Below are 20,781 nucleotides of genomic sequence, written 5' to 3'. Positions count from 1 at the left end.
CTTTTTCTGATAATACCTGTATGGTTTCAAATGTAGTATCTTGAACTCTGTGCTTCGAAATTACACCTCTTAACATTTTAAATTATAGTACAGATTATATTGGAAAAGAATTTTACACATCTTCCACAACTTCATGACCATTCAGTTCTCATCTTTGCTGCTTAGAATGCAAAGTTTGGTTTGATTTAACTGTATTTCAAATAGTATGAGTGATATTCCATAGTTTTTCCAAATTCTGCTTCTGTCTGCAGAGAGTGCAGTCGCATATTTGGAGAAGATGGCCTCACCTTAAAGCTCTTTTTGAAACGGACGGCTCCATTTTCCATCCTGTGGACTCTCACCAATTACCTGTATCTACTGGCCTTACGAAAGCTCACAGCAACTGATGTCTCAGCGCTATACTGCTGCCACAAAGCTTTTGTCTTCCTTCTGTCCTGGATTGTCCTCAAGGACCGCTTCATGGGTGTCAGGGTGAGTGGGCCACATTAGCTTCTTAATGCTGGGCAGGTGCGCTGCTGTGAAGGTTGCACTCAGGGAATGGAGCCCCAGTGTTGCATGAAGAAACCTCTGAAGAAAGGCTGAATAATTAACCAAGAGGCATTTACATCAGGTATTTACTCTTCTTGCAAGGACACAGCCTGTTTAAAATGTAATTATGAAGTGTGTCATAACTCTAAAAATGAAATACAGCTGGGAAATCGAACCGTGTCTTCTTGGTCACATGCCTTCTTCTACCAGCTTCCTTGGGGGCTTTATTTCCTCAGCTTACCTGCTTTGAGTTTTCCCTGATTCATTATATCTGTGTCTCACGTCACATTGATGCTGTGCTTTGTTTTGCTAATCTGTTTGTTTTGCTTTGTTAGTCTTCTACCTTATTTTTGCGGCTGTATTCTGTTTTTCTTCCTAGTGCTCAAAATCTTCTGGCATCTAATTTAATTAAACTGTCCCCAGTTTGCTGGGTTCTGTCTTTTTTGTTTACCACATCTCTATTTCTCTAAGATTCACGAGGTTTTGTTGTCCACCTCCACTGTGTATGTTCAATTTTCCTTTACTTTGTGGTCCTCCTTGCTTATCCCATTTTCCCTGTTTTTACCCCATCACTGCATGCCCTAAACAGTCTATTTTCTATAGTAGGCCCCCTTTGTATCTGTCCAGGTTGGCTTGTGTGCGAGTTTTCTGGTTTTGTTTGCCTATTCTCAATGTACAGTTTTTTATTTAATTTTCTTGGAACGTGATCTGCCTGCTTGTCCAGTTTTGTTTGTTTTCACCTTCTGGTTTCCTTTTTGAGGGGTATAGTGCCCATTTATCTTCTCACTGTGGTTCTGTTTGTGTTTTGACAATGTTACTCTGTTCTGACCTCCTTGCACAGCATGCCAGCTGCTGCTTCATCATCAGTGCCGCCTTACTACTTACTGTATGTCTGTTCTATGTTCTATAGGTGTCTTTTTATATGCTCCTGTTCCGTATTTGTCTCCTTAGTCCTCACTTTGTCTTCAGTTTTCAGTATCGATTTTAATGGACTTGAGAATGAATGCACAAAGCATTTAAAGTGATTCTAGAAAGTGAGAAGGAGAATTATGATAGGAGTGTTTTCTGCAGTACCCTAAGAGCGATTTCTATTTTGCAGATAGTAGCTGCCATCATGGCCATCACTGGCATTGTGATGATGGCTTATGCTGATGGCTTCCACGGTGACTCCATCATAGGCGTGGCTTTGGCAGTTGGTTCTGCATCCACATCAGCACTCTATAAGGTCAGCCTTTTTATCTCTTACAGTTTAACAGGCCACATTGTATCAGTGTGGCAGTCACAAACCTGAGACTGCTATGTTTTATGTAACTTTAGATGAGGCTTTCCATAAAAGGTGTAGGATAGGAACAGACCAGATTTGCGTGTAAATACTTAGGCTGTAATGGAGGCACAACTACTGTGTTTTGAGCTGCATTTAAAAGAAATGAAATGCACTCAAGCCTGCATATGTCCACATTAAAGTTCAACAGTACTCATGTCCAAATGTAGTTCATTGTTTTTAATAAAAAGCATAAAAATGTATTTCTATATTTGAATCTTTAAAGCAAACTTGACATGGAGATCATACAGTTTAATATAATACAAATGACTGGAATATTTAATAGAATAAAATAAATGTGTACTCTATATGTTTTATTTTATCTAGTTCTAGTTCTACTGTCAAGATAAACACTTGTGCATATTAATGGAACATGTCACCTTATGTATTTCCCCATTAACAGTATTAATGAGCAAAAGAGAGGAGTTTCCTTTTGCATATAGTCTTGTAAAACTGATCCAAAAATTAGTTTCACATGCAGTTTCTCAATTGTGGGAAACACTACTGACTAAAAAGAATCTTCTGTGGTGTAAAACCATGAATGTTGTCCTCTAAATCCCAGTCGACACAAGTATGTTTTTACTCAGCTGTTTAACATAGGTAATCAACAGCGCACCAGTAAAGTCAATTTTATTATATGAGTCTCATTGACATCACCACAGGTGAGTGCAATGTGTTTTACAAACATGTCACACTATGAATATTTTCCACATAAAATGCAAGTTACCGTACTCTTCTCAACATGAAAACACACTACACAGGAACTTGCCCATTGTCATCACCTAGTAACTGTTTCTTGTTTCTGGATGATGCTCAAGATAACTTCACTCCAAGGGCCATGGAGGAAGCACCATATCTGTCTACAAAGCATCTTTAAGATTGCAGTCACTGAGACTGTTAAGCAGGCATCTTACTACCACAGACTTAACAGAGCAATAAAATGTCTATACGTCACAGGAAATGGGCCTGGCAATTTTTTTTTCCTTACTAGAGAAGTTCTCTTAAACACTAAACAACAAGTAGATGTATGCGGAATTAGCTCATCTAAACACTTCCAGAGAACTTTCTTCCTATGTTAATAGCACAAACTTTTCTGGTCACAAAACACCATTTATTTTTGCAAATTTAACAGAGATCATTTGCACATAACCAATAATAAACAGTTGTTGCACACAGTGGAATTTCCATTTATTTATTGATAAAATGTGCTTGTCTACAATCATTAAAATAGTTTGTACTAATTTTTCCAGGGTAAAACAAGATATCATGACACTGTTGTTAGTTTATTCTCTGAAGATACAGTATCTTTACACTAGGTTTTCTCTAGAACGCTTAGCTGTCTGGCCTGCTAAATAGGCATCGCGGTAATGCAGTCTTCTCTAGAGGTGGTAATGGTTAATTACCTATAAAGATAAAACTCTGTAGCACATTGTTATATATTCATTTAATTACAATGTATTCATTTTCACCAAAAGATATTGGATCAATAAGGGCCATTTCCACATTGCATTGCTCATGGGACTATGTACAATGTGTAAAGCCAATACCTCGTTTTACTCTTGATTTTACCACAGTGTTACAATGAAGCAAGTGATTGTGCCATTTCCTATGTCTAGAACCATATGTATGCAATTAACCTTTATTTTGGAAATTTTAGTTGCTGTACATTAGGAAAAAGTAGTAGACAGGACACATCGTACTTACACAATGCTGAGTAATAGTAAATAAAAAACTGAATTTACATTTTTCATTTAATTACAGAAATTTTCAAAATATACAATTAGTCAGTCTGCATACATTTAAAATGTGAGCATTATATTTTTGTCCTGTGAAGACATAAAACAGAAACCTTGAGGAGAACGCTCTACAAGTGTCTCTTAGTGAGTCTCTTCTGCAGAGCATACTGCCCCTTCAGTTCTTCTGCCACTACAGTTTTGCTATTGCAGAAAAGACTGATTTAAAAGACATAAGATTGTGTCCATCAGAGTAGGGATCAGGACAGTGACACTTACTGGAGTGCCATGAAAATGCAGATTGTCTACTAATTGGCTAGGCAGGTTGTGAAAGTCAAAGTGAACTTTATTGTGTTTCATTGGATTAACAGGCAACCTCTAAGGACTGTAGGAAATACAATTTTATTATAGCAATATTTACTGCTGGCTTTAACTAATTGGCCAAAGGGATGCAAATAGCTCAAACCTTAACGGTTTTAACATTTAAGCTTGTATAAATATAATTAATAAAGGAAAGTACTTTACAAAGCAATGGGAGATGTGCACTTCTGGCAGAGGACACAAACTGAGCTGAGAAAGATGACAGTCTTACTTCATTATGTAAAAGGCGCTATATAGCGCCTGACCCGGCACAGACTCAGGCAGAGGCACGTACTGAAATAAATACTTTTTTATTTCTCTTCAGCCATGGGGCACGCCTTCCCCGTGTCCCACAGGCCCAACACAGTCCCAAATACACTCCCAATTAGCACAACAAACCACACTTCTTCTCTCCCACCACTCCACCACAAGCTTCGTCCTCCTTCCTCCCAGCTCTGGCTCTCTGAGTGGTGGTGGCTGGCCCTTTTTATATCCCACCCGGAAGCGGTCCAGGTGCTTGGCCACCTGGTCCTAATTGCCCTTCCGGGTGGGGCTGAAGGTATGACCAGCCAGGCTGCTGACTCCATGCAGCTCCCCCTGGCGGCCATCCGAGCCCCCAACCAGGCTGTGGAGGACTCCATCTCCCATGGAGCCATGCGCCGGGTTGGGGAATCATTGGCTGCCAGGGAGGCTGCCACCAAGCGTCCCGGGGGAGGTATTGAACAGTCCATGGCTGCTCCCCTGGGATAGATGTAGCAGAGGCGTCCCTGCCAGGCATTGGACCCGGCTGTCCTTTACAGTTAGTAAACATTTGAGTTGATTGTAGCACCCCAGTTAGCCTGGGACTACTTGCCTAATACTTCCTCATGTACAGTACCTATTCCTGCATTTGAAAGGACCTAATAATGTAAAAGTTTACATTCTTCAAAATATCAGTATAAATTGGCATTACATTTAAAGGAATACTTCACCCAAAAATATTTTATATGTTACTTTACCTAGTGTATTTTGTACATATACAACATATACAAAAATATTTTTTGGTGGAGTATTCCTTTAAGGTGTGTGTTAGTGCTGGGTGGTATGACCAAAATTCTATATAACGGTATTTTTCAAAATTATACCAGTTTCACGGTACTGGATGGTATTTTTTTCCCATGCATGAGTGGATGTTAACCACATTTTCCACTGCAATTACTGGCTAAGAATAATCTATTCCACTGTCATGAGAATTGTACATTGTAAAAAAAAACATTTTAATGTGCACTCAAGTATTAATACAGGTTTGTATGACCCCATAAAGTGATAGTTTTCAAGGGGGTGGCACTAATGACAGATGCAGTCAAAATATAGAGCCTTTTTATTGAACAAATTTTGCAAACAATTTAAACTATAATTTTGACAACATATTTTCAACCATCCAAAGATGGATTTAGACTTAGCAAAATATCCAGAGGTGCTTGTCAAAAGTTGTATTGCACTGAACATGTCTTAGAAAGGAATAAATAGTAAACATTCTTTGTAAACCAACTACACTTTGTTAATGTTAACAATCTCTGTCCACTGACACGTTAAAGTGACTTTTTAAACAACTTTACCATCATTAAACTGCATAATATTTAAACTAATGAATAATAAAAAAGCACACTTACTTTTACAACGTGGGCATGGATTTTTACACGCCGAGACTCGTCTTTAGTGAATTTCCCCTTGGGATTAATAAAGTATCTATCTATCTATCTAATAACAATAAAATAAATAATAGTGCAACTTCCAGTAATAATACTATTACTTCCAAGACTTCAAGCCCAGCTGCATTACACAGTATTCACAAAATTAAAATATAATAAAACAAGTGCAACTTGGTGATGACATCTTTACCAACTGAACCATCATTATGGCAAACTGCATTAATATGGACCTTGCTTCAATCTAAGCTATATACATAAATAATAAAACTGCAACTTGCATTTATAATGCTATTTGTGGTATAGCCCTATGGAAACGTATTAGGGCCACAGTGAAAAAAAAAAATTACGGACACAGGGAAGAAAAAAAAAACTATATGTTGAGAATAAAGTCAACATTTCTACTTTATTTTCACTGTTTATGTCGAAATTGAAGTCGACATTTTAACGTTATACTCATAGTTTATTTTGTCATTAACGTAGAATGTCGTAAACTAAACTTCATCCTAAAATCAATGTTTAATTTACTAGATTTTCTCAAACCCCATCATAAGTTAATGTAGCACATTAAATGCTTTGTGTTAAGTGTTCCCTGACCCAGTTGTTAATTGCTACGCGCTTCTTAAACTGACTTCCTCTGCACTAAGAGGAGGCGCAGGCAGCGATCACCGCACAGAATACATTCACTTCATGATATTCCTGCTCTCTGAAAATGTAGAATGCTAAGATAAATCTTCATGATGAAATGCATTAAAGCAGGTATTACACAAGCACAGTAGTGAGGCGGTAGTGCTGCTCCCTCGCAGTAAGGGGTCCCCAGGTGTACGTTCAGTGTAGAGAATTTTGTGGCAGGTGTGACGAGGCTCCAAAAAACTGGATGTATGAATGGATATTGCACAGGTTTAACTAAAGTATTGTGTAAATGTTGGGTTCGTGATCTGGTGGTCGAATACACAAACACAGAATTCAATGGATTTTCTTCTGAGCGGGCTTTCTTTATTGCGTGCTGTCTCTGTCTGACATACCAAACCCCCAGTTCCTATCCTTCCTTTTTCTTTCTCCACATAACCAATCATCACACGATAAATGTCTTTGTGAAATTAAAACTAGTTATAAACTTAGACCATGGAGTGTTCAGAACTTTAAAAAAAATTTCGTTATACATGTTTAATTATGCCATCCATTCAGGGTTGCACCCATCCCAGCAAGCATTGTGTGTGAGGCAGGAGCAAATCCTGAACAAGGTGCCAGCACATCGCAGGGTGAATACAAGCAATACATATACTAGCAGGGTCAATATAGCATAAGAAAACCCCACATCCTACATGACTTTGAAAAAAAACTGAAGCACGCGAGTAAACCCACCAGAAACACATGCAAATTCAAGGCAGGGAACACCCGGGACCCCTTTGCTGTGAGGCAGCAGTGCAACCTCCACGCCACTGTGCCCCCACATGATTAATACATGCTTTAATGCATTTCATCATGAAAATGATATCAAGTATTTATCTTAGCATTCTAAATGTTCAGGGAGCAGGAATATCATGAAATTAATGTATTCTGTGTGGTGATCGCTGCCTGTGCCTCCTCTTTGTACAGAGGAAGTCAGTTTAAGAAGCTGTAGCGATTAACATGGCTCGGGGAACACTTAACACAAAGCATTTAATGTGCTACATAACTTATGATGGGGTTTGAGAAAATATAGTAAATTAAATATTCATTTTAAGATGAAGTTTAGTTTACGATGTTCTACTTTAATAACAAATTACGAGAATAAAGTCAACATGTCGACATTAATCTCAACATAAACAGCGAGATTAAAGTGGAAATGCTGAGAATAAAGTCAACATGTCGTCACACTATTACACAGTACCCAGGTACATTACACAGTATTGAAAAAAAAATAAAACAAGTACAACTTGGCTTGCAGTATTATCCAGCAGTATAGAAACAGTATTCACACAATTGAACATAAGGGTCCACATCCGATCTTTTAAAACCAAAGTATCTCCAGACAACAGACACGGCAAACGTCCTTCTGTGTCATCATGTTCAACTTTATCGTCTGCTACAGCTTCAGTTTCAGAATGTTCCCTGTCCATTTTCACTGTTCAATACCTCCACTAATGCATGTATTCCGTTGCATGCCTGTTTAGTGGTGCAGCAGTGAAAAAGGTCCCCCCTTAAACAGTTTCCCGCTGTGCCATGTTCCAAACGTTGTTTAGGCTATTTAAACCAGTGTTGCGGTATAAGAAAAATCCATATCATAACAAAAATAAATAACGTTTTTTTGGTATGAACTGGTATACCGCCCAGCACTAGTGTGTATACAGTACATAGTGAAACATGACGCCCTCCATGTGATGGGACGTATTCTCATTCAAGTGGAATTTACTGATCAGCTCTCTTAAAAGAGTGTTGGGATGATCAGAGAAATCTCCATCTTTGCTTTGGCCATTTTTAGCCATCATGATAGAACGCGCTCTTTGAGGTATTCCCAGTCACCCTGAAATTCCAATTGGACTGCTTACAGCCATGTGTTGCTTACTTAATGTTTTAGGTTCTCTTTAAGATGTTCTTGGGCAGTGCCAACTTTGGTGAAACTGCTCACTTCTTCTCAACTCTGGGCTTTTTCAATCTGATCTTCATTTCCTGCACCCCAGTCATCCTCTTCTTCACTAAAGTGGAACACTGGAATTCCTTCTCAGCTCTTCCATGGGGTTACTTATGTGGAGTGGCAGGATTATGGCTTGGTGAGTGACACGTTTTACCACACGCTTTTGTCTTCTTCTACCCATAAAGAAACCAATAACGACAAATAAAAAACTCTCCATGAATACTTCAGCCTTCTATTTAAATAGTAAGTTCTACTTAAGATGCCCAAATGATTGTTTATGCTACCTCACAGAGGTGCGTGCCAGATTCCACTCCATACATGTCATTTCATTTCACTTCATCTAGAAACAGGCTATTAGTCCAATCCCAGTTCCACCACAGACTCCCAGTATAAAGCTGAGAAAATAAATTCCTAGATTTTTAAGACAATGCCCTTGTATATCAAATGTCTGTTTTTACCTGTTTACACCTATTTCCCTTGCTAGTTCCTTAAAATAAACTTTGTGATTCCATTTCCGAGAATCCCCAATTAAACAGAATCTTAACCACTGACTCCAACACATTCTAAGCAATTCGCATCTTCCAGTCTATCCCATGCCATTCAATTTAACTCTTTAAACATGTAATGATTCTGCATGTGTTCCTGAATTTCACTCATTTTTGGAATTATTATTATTATGGTTACATTTTTGGTTGTCATTTTGTGTTTTTTTTTCCTTTGGATCTGGAATGTTATGTCTCCAACAACGCACCTTACCTGGTGTCCACAAATACAGACTAGTAGTAAAAACTATCACCATTTCTAGAGGGCAAAGACTTAAAGGCTTAGAATTTTTGTGCATAATTTTGACATTGCGTCTTGGTTTCTGTTTTAGTCTTAGGTTACTTTCAGTTTTGTTTTGATATGGTTTTGACTTTTGCTTTTACTCAGAAAATTTTGGCCTCTCTCATCTCCTGGTCCTTTCCTTAACAAGTAATGCAATTTCTTCTCTTTCATCCATCCATCCATTATCCAACCCGCTATATCTTAACTACATGGTCAAACAAATTAAAATGTATTGTTGCAGTTTGGTCCTCCACAGAGCTCTGACTGCCTAAACCAATTCATAAATGGTTCTTCCAAGTTTCACTTAGAGAACAGATCAGTGTTTTTGGAATGCTGTGATACTTAAAGTTGCAATCACTTACATGCAGTTCTGTGTCTGCTGGACACATCTACAGTAGCATGGCTGGAGGAAGAAGGAATAGCAGAACAGTTTTAGTTTGATAAGGACTTCAGTGTACAAGTAGCAGGCGTATCTTTGTGTATTTGTACAGTAATGTCTCTCTGCCTATCCCCTCACAGCCTTTAACATCCTTGTGAATGTGGGAGTTGTGATCACCTACCCAATCCTTATCTCCATTGGCACTATTCTCAGTGTCCCAGGTAATGCAGGTAAGTCTATCTTCTCAAATTGCTACGAATACTTCTCTTAAGGTACAAAGTCTCATTTTTCTATGAGGAAGCAGAGATTTAAACTAAAACAAAAAAGTTTTAATTCATTTGACTTTTGTTTTTTGACCTAGATGTTCTAATAGAACTTTTAGAATTTAGACATCTTGGTTTAGTGATTGGTAATCTTGTTTTTTATTTGCCTTGAATTTTGTCATTATGAATTTTCCTTTTCTCAGTTTTTTAATACATTTACTTTAATAGTTTTAAATACTGAGAAGGTTTTTGATGAGTCTTCGTTAACACTCTGGTAATAATCCTAACAAAATGGCAATGTGGTGTACTGGTTAAAAGCTTTGGACTTCAAACCCTGAGGTTGTGGGCTCAAATTCTGCTACTGACACTGTGTGACCATAAGCAAGTCACTTGACCTGCCTGTGCTCGAGCTGGAAAACCAAAAGAAATGTAAGCAATTGTATCATAAATGTTGTATGTAAGTTGTCTTGGATAAGGGTGTCAGACAAATAATTAAATGTAAATGACAATCCCTTTAAAAACTGGGGCAAGAATATGCAAGGTAAAGTTAAGTTTTAAAAGAGCACAGTAGCTGTGTTCTTCAAAACACAATTTCACATACTACACAAAATAATACTTTTCTACGTAAGTAATTACATGGAAGATATAATAGAAAATTGGAATAAAATTGCCTAAGAAGGTAAAGTTGAGGGTTGCTATAAACATTTTAATAATAAGTTAAAATACTGAGGGAAGGTTATTTATTACTTATCTTCTACAACATCTGATGGGGTGGTAGACTAGCTGAAGGGAGTCACTGGGCATTTCACATTTCACAACTGGCTTCACTAGAGTGCACCAACACCTGCTGCCAACTTGCTAAGATTATGTACAGTAAAGGCCGAAGACTGCGACTGAAAATCACTGGAAATGTCAAATCTGACATGGTCGTAAGTTAAGGAGGGATACACTTAGCAGGTTATTTTAATACAGGGTTATGTTTGCAAATAAAATCAGCTGAATGAAGCCCATGGAATAACTTGGTATATTAGCAGGGTCTCTGATGATTATGTGTGTCCCTTTAAAGTCCCTTGTCCGAGGCTCTGTCTTTACTTTGGGAAGTGTCAAGTTCCACAGGTTGTAGCAGCTATTTTATAATCTTTGGTCAGGAATGTATTAATTAATAAAGGACTTTGTTTAATAAATTACATATCAATTTCTTACATATAAACTTTGTTTATTGCTGCAAACATTTTGATCCTCATATAAAATTAAACAACTCTTTACTTGAACTTACTGTTGTCTATTGTATAAGTGGCAGTGATTTTTTTAACAGAAAATCTAACAAGTGCAGTTGGGGGGTTCATTTCCGTTTACTAAGTAAGCAAAGCACTAGCATTGTGATCAAAGGAATTAAACCAAATCTCACTGAACAGGAAAATATCAAAACCGCATGTTCTATAGATTGAAATGCTGATAAAACACACCACACAGCATGCACCTATGAACAATGTTCAGCTCAGTTCAATTCAGTTTGATATAGCATTCTTCACGGAGTTCAGATGCAGAGTGTCGTGACAAGTACACATGTAGGTACAAATACAAATTTTATAAACTACTAATTAGTTTGAGTATATAATTAGTGCACATTATTACACAGGTTGGTCTAAAGAAACAGGAAGACAAACTGGTTTGAAACTGATTAACATAAATGGAGTTCAGGATCTCAGAAGTCTTTCCATGGACTGAAAAACAGCTTGGATATTGCATTGCAGCAACTGCTTACTTAACCAGAGAAGCCAGTGACTTTATCAACAAGCAATACCTGATTAAAAATGTAAAGACGACAACCTAAATAAAAATTCTTTCAGTGATTAAAAATCCTTGAAACAACAACAACAACAATTGAAACTAAGCCTTTCCAGAGCTTGCCGATTTACTGTCTCTCAGTTGATTATGTTCCAGCAAGTCACCTTCCTATCTTTTCTGTAATCTCAGCCCCACCTACACACACCAGTAACATTGCTGTGAATATTCCAGCTCATGCGTTTAGGTGTAAATTGTCTGCTTCTTCTAATCATAATACTTTACTGACCAAGGCTCTAGCCCCCCTTGCAACCCTGCGAATGCTATGGTACCTTATCATATATTTCACCTTGCTTCAACTGACAATTTCTCATAACCTAGAATTTCTTACAGTAAAGAATTCATCTTCATTAAATTAATTTTAACTTTTGATTATGATTTATTTCTTTTAGTATGATGGTGACATCCTTACTTTGGTGCGAGCATAACTGTTTTGTGGTAGTTTTACTCGGCTGCATTTCGTTTATACCGTTGATGCCTTGTTGTAGGACACATAATTGTCCCTTCTTCAGCATATGACATCTAATTTGGACAATGAAGTTTTGGGTATAAATAAAAACCAAAGACTGCTTTTTAATTTTTTTTTTTAATTTGAAACTTTCTAATTGTGGTTAAGATTTTTTGACATTTTACTTGTCTTTAAATTGTGTTTCTCATTTTGTCTTTGGTTATTTTGATCTTGGTAATGAAACCTGACAGTTTTTTGTTTTGCCCTTTTGCTCTTTCACCACATGGTTCATTTATTCAATTTGTCCTCTTAAAGACGAGCCTTTTCTCTACATGGGTCACAGTCCTGACCTGTCTTTGGGTTTTAATTCAATTTCTTTTCTATTTATTTAGTTACAGGTAGGTAGAAGCTTAAGGGGTCCTATGAAAGCAGTACTGGGCTTTCATGTGTGCTTATTCTCATCTTCACCTCAGTTATGTCCATCCATCAGTTTGTTTTTGTAGTTCCCAGTATGTTCGCCTCTGTGTGTGATCATAACACACAGCCTGCTAAAATATAATTTTTATGGTTTTATTTCTATAGTAAGCTCTCTCTTTCTCTCTGTACATGTAATGTTTGTGGGATTTCTCCAGCTGCTCTGGTTTTCTCTCACATTCCCGCAGACATGCTTGTTAATTGGCGATACCAACTGTCTCAGCGAGAGTGTGTGCATGAATGGGATGGACTGAAGTGTCATTTGGAATTATTTTTACCTTTCTATTGAGATAGCATTAGCAGAATAAACTGGTTATGAAAAATGATAAATGACTATTTATTTAATCCTTCACTTCCTCTGCCAGTTCCCATCATTCTTGCACCCTTATCCTTTCACTTCTTTGCTGATCTCCTTTCATGGCTCTCCTTCCTCACTGCTTTAATTTCTTTTTTTCTCTCTGTTGTCGTCTTGGTCTTCTCAGCTGTAGATGTCCTCAAGCATGAGGTGATATTTAGTGTGGTTCGCCTGACTGCCACATCCATCATTTGCCTTGGCTTCCTGTTGCTGCTTCTGCCGGAGGAGTGGGACACAGTGACACTACGTTTCCTGGCTGGGTTTGCTGAGAAGAAAGTAGAGGAGCATGGAGAGGAGCTGACAGAATCCAGTGTGCACACACGCAGTCGCAGCCGTGCCAATGGGACTGTGTCAATCCCTCTGGCCTGATCCAGGACTGCTCACTGACCCCCTTTGGTACATTCTGTGGTCCTGAGTCCACAGTTTAGGGGGGACCAACCCAAGGATCCATGGTCATAGATGACAGAGAGTTTAATGGGAGGCTGGCATTGTGTCGCAGAAGCTCTGCTAGGTTTGAGATAAGAGTGCTTCAGTCAGTGGTATAGCTGTCCCCTGTCAAACCAAAGAGCCTGCCTGTAACACAATGCAAGTCAGCGGCCACTCCTTGTATTATGTGTTTGTTGGTTTACTTTATTTTTTTATAGCAGACTGTATTTTTTCCTTTGCAATAGACTTTATTATTTATAAAACTAAATAAAAGACTAACAGAACACTGTGATCCACAAGGTGCCAGGACCTAATACAATGCATTGGAACTGGCTCACAAACTTTTCTATAATAACATTTTTAGGCATTTTTCTCCCAACAGTCCTTTTCTGCTCTGCAAAGTTATTTCCGAAGAGGAAGAACAGTGAAAAGATAAAATAGTTTCCCATTTTTTTAATGTCAATACCAACAATCTAGTCCCTGTCCCTTTTACCATTAATTTCTTCTCAGATATTGTTGGAGTGACTCTTTCTGCTATATGGACTGAATGAATGCTTGATGTGTTTCTGTAGTTTCCACGTATTACCAAATTATGGAGATTCAGATATTGTTATCCCTGCCATTCCTGTTCATCTTTAGTCAGATATTCCTGAAGATACTGAATACTGATATCTACAAGTTGTCAAGGCCAGGAAATCTGACTGAACTGTTGCTCTGGTACCCATATTCCCATGTTACAGTGATCCAAGAACCATCTTTGGTAGACATTTTCATTTATACTCAGTGGCACAACTGCTGTGCAGACAGAGCAGAGCCTGCCTGGTCTGTGACTGTGGCCCTAAATATTCATATAATGCAGTTACTTGGGGACTGTCCTCTCTACCAGCACTATTCCCATAGCACTAGACCAGTGACCCCTACTGGTATACACAAAGAATAGCCTTCAGGTCTGTTATGCCTGTCACGTTTACTTGTTTATGGTAAAGTTCTATGCATCCTGCCACCTGAACCCTAATCCAGACCTTACAGTACCTACAGCTAAGGTTAGAATTCCTGGAGAGCTAGACTGTTTGCTCCTGCTGATGTACATGTGTTACTGTGTTCACTCGTACTTATATTGGCTCCTTGTTCCAAGGGCCATGTGCATGTCTGCACGTTAGTTCTGTCAGTACTGTAAAATATCATGTGAGGGTGTTTGTTCCAACTGGTAGGAGCCGTGGCCATTGTAGCAAGAACGGGAAAAACAACCTCTTTCAGGCCTGTGAGGACTTTTCATGTGGGGTCTTAAGCAATTTAGCAGACCTTTGAGCATATTTACTTTGAATAACACAGTGAAACTCATCAGATCAACCAACTCTAGACCTTTACAGATATTTAAGTTTTAATGTTCAACTGTTTATTACTACTAAAGAAGCAGGTAAGTGCAAAAAGAAATGAAAAATTAATTTTCTTTGTAGCATAATATAATTTCAGCCGCCCTAATTTCAGAAAAAATAACCTCATGAATCATGGCCCTGTGTTCACAGAGTAGTCTATCCTCCCAAAGTTAAAACCTGCATTGTAAAATGAATGAAATTTGATCCACCATCAGCTCAAAAACGGACTGGTTTAGGTGTTTGTATTTGCTGCTGCACTAACACCAGCTGGAGCTGATTGGAGGAACTTCCTGTGAAATTCATTGGGTTTGCTCATACATATGTTAAGAATCACGATGCAAAGGTGAGATATCTTCTGAAAACAGTAGAGGGTGCATTAACATGTTTGGGTAGAAGGACAGAAAACAAGCAATGGAATTGCACAAGGAGGATAAAAGCCAAAAAAAACAACTTAATGTGAGAACTAATGAAAGTGAGACGTGCCTAAAGATCACAACGAATGGCATGATGGAATGAAGAGCACAACTCTCTACTCCGTATGAGGTTCTACTACCCCTCAGATACCCTGGAAGAGTGAAAAACTTCATTAACGATAATGCCTCCCAGACATTTCTAAAATAAAAACACTCTTAACAGAAAAACAGTTTGACAGAGGAGTGGCCAATTTATAAAATAATTGTTAATCCTTAGAAAAGAACAGTTATAAAAGTGGAAAATTATAGCAAAGTATATCCTGGAAAGAACAGCTTTCTCAAAAAAATTGACACCTACATGAGATCATATTAGGAGAAGAGAATGGTGAATTTTAGCATTTATAAGCTTGCTGGGTAAACTGCAATGGACTGGTGTCCCATTCAGAGTTTGTTCTTGACTTGCACCCAAAGGTCCCAGGGGTCAATGTCAATTTATTTATATAGCATATTTAAAACAACATAGGAATGCTGTGGCCCAAGTGCTTTACAATAAAAGAAGAACAAACATACAATTAACATAAATAACAAATAGAAATAAAATAAATATCAAATAGAAGTAAGATTACATAATCACAATGAGGAAACCATCAGTATTACTGAAGGTCACGGAGAGCAAGTGAATAGAAAGGAGTCTTTAATCTTGTTTTGAACAGTTCGATTGTAGATGACTCCTTTATGTAATGAGGTAAAGAGTTCCACAGTCGAGGAGCAGCAGCTGCAAAAGCCCTGTCCCCCTTAGTTTTACACTTGGTACGAGGAATAACAAGAGACAACTGACCAGAAGATCTAATCACTCTAGATGGCTGGTGTAAGGCACAAAATTCAGATAAATAGGAAGGAGCAAGCCCATGTAAAGATTTAAAAATTAGCAACAAGATTTTAAAATCAATTCAAAAACTGACAGGCAGCCAGTGTAAAGAAGCTAATATTGGAGAAACAGAATCAGACTTTCTTGCCCCAACCAGAAAGCGAGCAGCAGCATTGTGGACCAACTGTAACCTGCATATCAGGGATTTGCTAATCCCAGAATACAGCGAGTTGCAATAATCAAGGTTCAGTTCAGACTCTCATCCTCTTGCTACAAAAGAAGTGGACTCAGAAAATTGATACATAGAGAAATTACTAATAATAAATATGATGAATTTATTTAAGTGTTATCTCATACTCACTGTTGCAAGGGTAGAGTGCGACTCTCTAGGGACCTAAGGATGAGACAATGAGTTCAGAAAATTGACAGATAGGTAAAGATAGATGAAGCAAACAATTTTTTTTCATGAAAATGCATGGGTCACTTCATTTTTTTAGCCACTTGATGTCATTGTCAGCCCAGTGGAAAATTAGTTTAGTGACATCAGATTCACCATGCAGGGGACTCATTTAAAAGGCTGCATTTATAAAAGGAAATTTTGAGGGCAGTGAGACAGTACAGTGCATAAATGCCTTATGTATATTGCAGTTACAGTAGCTGCATGCACTGGCACCTCCCAGTGGCAGACATGGCAGACACTGCTAATCCCAGCTTTGCAGGAACACATCCCATTTTGGTGTTTTATGTCAGACAGCTTTCACTGGATTCATTTGGATGGTTGACAAAATAAAGAGATGCTCTTTTACAATACTTAGTCTGCCTCCTGCATATTCCTTTAACTAACCTTTCAATAACTTTCATAGCATCAACCTGGAAAGTGGCAATGGCTGACTCTTCTAGTTCACAGATCCTGGGTTTTGCATTCTCAGCACTGTCAGGTTTGCACATTGATTCCATATTTATGTTTTTCTCTTATTAAACTGGCCCTGTATGAAGCTGTGTGAGTGATTGTGTCTTGTGTGGAAATGGAGTTCCACATAGACATGGTCCCTGCCTTATGGCCAAAGCTGCCAGGATGGTCTCCCAACACCCCTGTGACCTTGTATTGGAATCAGTTTGACAGTTGTAGAATGTATGGCCCCCAACTTAAAACTAATGGAGCGCTATAATCTGAGTATCCTGCGAAAGTGTAGAAATACAGAAATCTTGTTAGTGTTCAAAGAATCAAAGTTTGTCTAGTTAAGTAAACATTAAGCCTTAAAAATAAATACTAGCCAGAAATATAATTCACCACCCCCTAACCCCCATAAGGCTTGCTACTCTCTTCAAGACAGCAGTTTGCAATAATGGGTATGCCACATAGTGCTATGTCATTACCAGGAATTTATCAGATTACAAATTAACAGGAGGCCCTGCACCATTACTCTGTATTACAGCATAAGAACTCATTGAGGGAAACAAGACTACAGAAAGGGGATGTCTGGGAAAGAAACCACACAGACTTCACTGATTTCTCTGTAAGTAATCTTTTGTCTGGTGCTCTTCATCTCAGTACCTCAGACAATATTGCATTTACAGTATATGGGCCGCCAGATCAAGGTTGGGTCATTCAACAGGAAACAAGAACAACAAGTGTATCTCTGAATAGAAATATACTGTTCACATGAAAAGACAGGAGTGGCATGCAAGATGTTATGCTGAATAAAGATTTTTATTTTGTTTTTTAAATGCTTTTGCTATAAGCTGTGCGATTTGTAGCCCCAAAGAATAAAAATGAGAAGGTCAATTTACTCATGAGCAGTGCAGTCAAGTGGCAAAGGCACTGGACTGTAAAGCACAAGGTCAACACACTTGTTTACCATGGCGCTTGAGAGTGGAGACGTGTTGCATGTTGGTTGGACATGCAGGAAAGAATTCCACTGTACTCTGCACACAATATTAAAACTCAATATTAATACTACAACTACTATTGCTATTACTTCTTCATACTCCCCTATGCTGCTTTACCATTTGCCTGAGAGATTTCATCCTCATCATTTTATCTCTTGAAACATGAAAACAATTGAAATGTGTTATTGTCTAGCTAAGTAAATATAACATTATAAACTTACTTATTCTCAACCCCACTTAATCTAAGTCACGTTCATGAGGGTGGGGCCTTTCCTGGCAGTCCTTGACTCAAGGCTACATGGTAGACAACAATACCAAAATATGCAACATTATACAGTAGACTACAATATCATCATAAGCACAGGGGGCCTATAGTACTTAATTCCCATGTCACCATATTACACAGGCATAAAACTCCTTATAGTAGATCACTATCCAGTACCACCATATATACTAACCTATTAAAAGACATCCATCCAACCCATTTATCCTGAGCATGAGGAAGCTGGAGCCCATCCCAGCTTCAATCCCTGGATGGGGCAGACATAATGAAAACAAGTAAACAGGGTCACGCAGGGAGCACCCAAGACATGAACCCTGGTCCCCTTGTAGCACTACCACTGCAACCCTTTACAGAAAGAAATGTTGCAGATAACCATATTACTAAATATACACAAATGTATGCAATGTTATATATTATATATATAAGATTAATTAAAAAATATTTTGTATACTATAGGTCAATTAATATTTAACCATCCAGTGGTGCACATATGACCAGGGGGCTGCAAAGAGAGCCTTGCCTCATGTCCCAAAGCAAAGAAGTGCACTGCTTGCGGCTCAGCGGCTGCCGCCTTCTGTAGGAGATGGAGGAATTCTTCTATTGCTTGTTGAGATAGAGGTGCCTAGTGAGCATGTCTTTTTAACCTGAATGGACGCTGGCCCATGGCTGATGAATGCCAATACTACAGGGCTGAATTCCTGGGCTAAGACATAAGCCTGCACTCTACAATGACCCAGCAAGTCCACATCTGGTCTCTATTCTACAAAACCACATAGCAATACTAGTCATTTTGCATAGCACTGATGCATGACCCAGTGTGTTAGATGTTACCCAAAGTATGCTGCATCCTTGTAAACCAGTTTAGAAATGTGTAGGTTTGGAAAAAAGAATGTTACCATCTATATATATAAAATCCCTATGTGCGTCCAGGTGTCCGTGTGTGGGTGTCTTCTGATGAAGTACGCATGCGCGGGGCACGGTGAGTGCGTGATATTACTGTCAGAGAAAATTAGAGGCATTTTACGGAAATACAAACCAGTATTACTGCAAGAGGAAATTAAAGGTACACAATACAGTGACACATATTGCAGCCACATACAAGCCAGTATTACTGTCAGAGGATATTAAAGGCATATTACCGACGCGCATGCCTGTATTACCGCCAGAGAAAATTAAAGGTATATTACGGACGTACAAGCCAGCGGACGTACAATACGGTATCCTTCAATAAGGGCACGCCGCGCTCAATTGAGGTCGCCCTTTTCAAGCTCGCCTTTTTGTGCGCGCCCTTATTGAATAGAGTCATACAAGACAGTATTACTGTCACAGAAAATTAAAGACACACAATACACGGCGGCAGCCCACGAAGAACGGTCAGCTCAGCAAGTAAACATCAACAAAAGAAAGGCTGAAAGAAAGAATAACACGACCAACAAAAAGAATGAGGACAAAGTCCCTTGCCATTTAACATAGACTGTTCCTACTAATGTTTATGCACTACTGTTCTAGCGCCCGTTATTGTAACGGGCTAAATGACTAGTACTATATATATGCATATTTGACTACATTAAATAAAATGCAAAAATTCATAAAAACACTAATAGCAAGAAAATTCAAGTTGTAAACAAAAGTTCGGATGAATCTTTTAGAAAACAGCGGTCACTTTCTCACAAGAAATGTTGGCATGTGCCTCATGTGCCTAGCAAACACATGCCATCAACCTCATGACAAACACAGAAAATAAATAACAGAAATATTGGTAAAATAAACAAATTCTGCAGTAAAGCAAAACACAGAACATTGTTATAAAATATAGGTTTTGTAATAAATTTAATGACTTCTTGTGCATAGTTATGATTGAACCTGGACTCGTTTTGGGGGTTTTCTAGGCCAGAGAATTCAATTGTGACACTTGTTTTTTGATTCTCCTAATATTTTAGGAGTTGATAAACTTATTGTTTAAATTGTTAACGTTTGCTACTGTTTTCCTAACCTGTTGTTAAGGCCCATGTCCTATGAAGTGAGGGGCGTGGCCTTAAAGGTCATGACCCATTCGTAATCTACACAATGGGTTAAAAGTGCTGCTGCAGGTCTACTTTATCATCCAATCAGCGAATTCAAAACTTCTTTTCACACCTTTTGCTAAAATACTTTGTTTTTTGCTTTTTGGTACGGACCTCTTTTTTACCTCAATTTTGTCTCACGCTCTGGTTTTGTCGCCGTTTCCTTTTCTGCTTGATTACGCCTCTCCTGGTTCTCTCAAAAATGACCTTTGTCAGTTTACTGACATAACACATTATTGATGTACTCCTGACATTCAAATCTTGCATAAAAGAAAATAAATTACAATCTGATTGGATAAAAACTTACATTGCATCGGAGTCAAATGGAGCACTGGCAGAAAAGGTAATGTATTCTTATACAGCATTCAGTGCATCTAAATCAACTAATACTTAGTGATACAGAAGGAAATCCTAACCCAAAATGGCTTGACTGTTTTCAGTATGCAGAACATGAAATATGTGGTCGATAATGTAAATGCCCACAATGTTATTTCACTTTTAGTGTCTCAAAAATATCAGGAAGGCATCCACGTATGAAGATGCAGGGGCATATTGCTTAGGACCTTAGCTTAAGTGAAAATAAACTTCGACATTTTTTAGTCATCAGAGATATGCCTCATCCATTA

General features: G+C 38.3%; 1 protein-coding gene across 3 annotated transcripts in view; it reads left to right on the top strand.

Moving 5' to 3' along the window:
* The window catches only part of slc35f4 (solute carrier family 35 member F4), a 99,454-nt gene extending 85,893 nt beyond the window's left edge, over nt 1–13,561 (top strand). For all 3 annotated transcript variants that reach the window (XM_051919845.1, XM_028821459.2, XM_051919844.1), the window contains exons 3-7: nt 252–471; nt 1,628–1,753; nt 8,191–8,383; nt 9,592–9,681; nt 12,964–13,561. In XM_051919845.1, the coding sequence (XP_051775805.1) occupies nt 252–471; nt 1,628–1,753; nt 8,191–8,383; nt 9,592–9,681; nt 12,964–13,205 (871 nt within the window). In that variant the 3' untranslated portion in view covers nt 13,206–13,561. The remainder of the gene's footprint in view (nt 1–251; nt 472–1,627; nt 1,754–8,190; nt 8,384–9,591; nt 9,682–12,963) is intronic.
* Nucleotides 13,562–20,781: the final 7,220 nt, after the last annotated feature.

The sequence above is a fragment of the Erpetoichthys calabaricus genome, chromosome 16 (assembly GCF_900747795.2).
Source record: "Erpetoichthys calabaricus chromosome 16, fErpCal1.3, whole genome shotgun sequence".
Classification (NCBI taxonomy): Eukaryota; Metazoa; Chordata; class Cladistia; order Polypteriformes; family Polypteridae; genus Erpetoichthys; species Erpetoichthys calabaricus.
The sequence above is the reverse complement of the archived record's forward strand: the minus strand, read 5'-3'. Positions and strand labels throughout refer to the sequence as shown.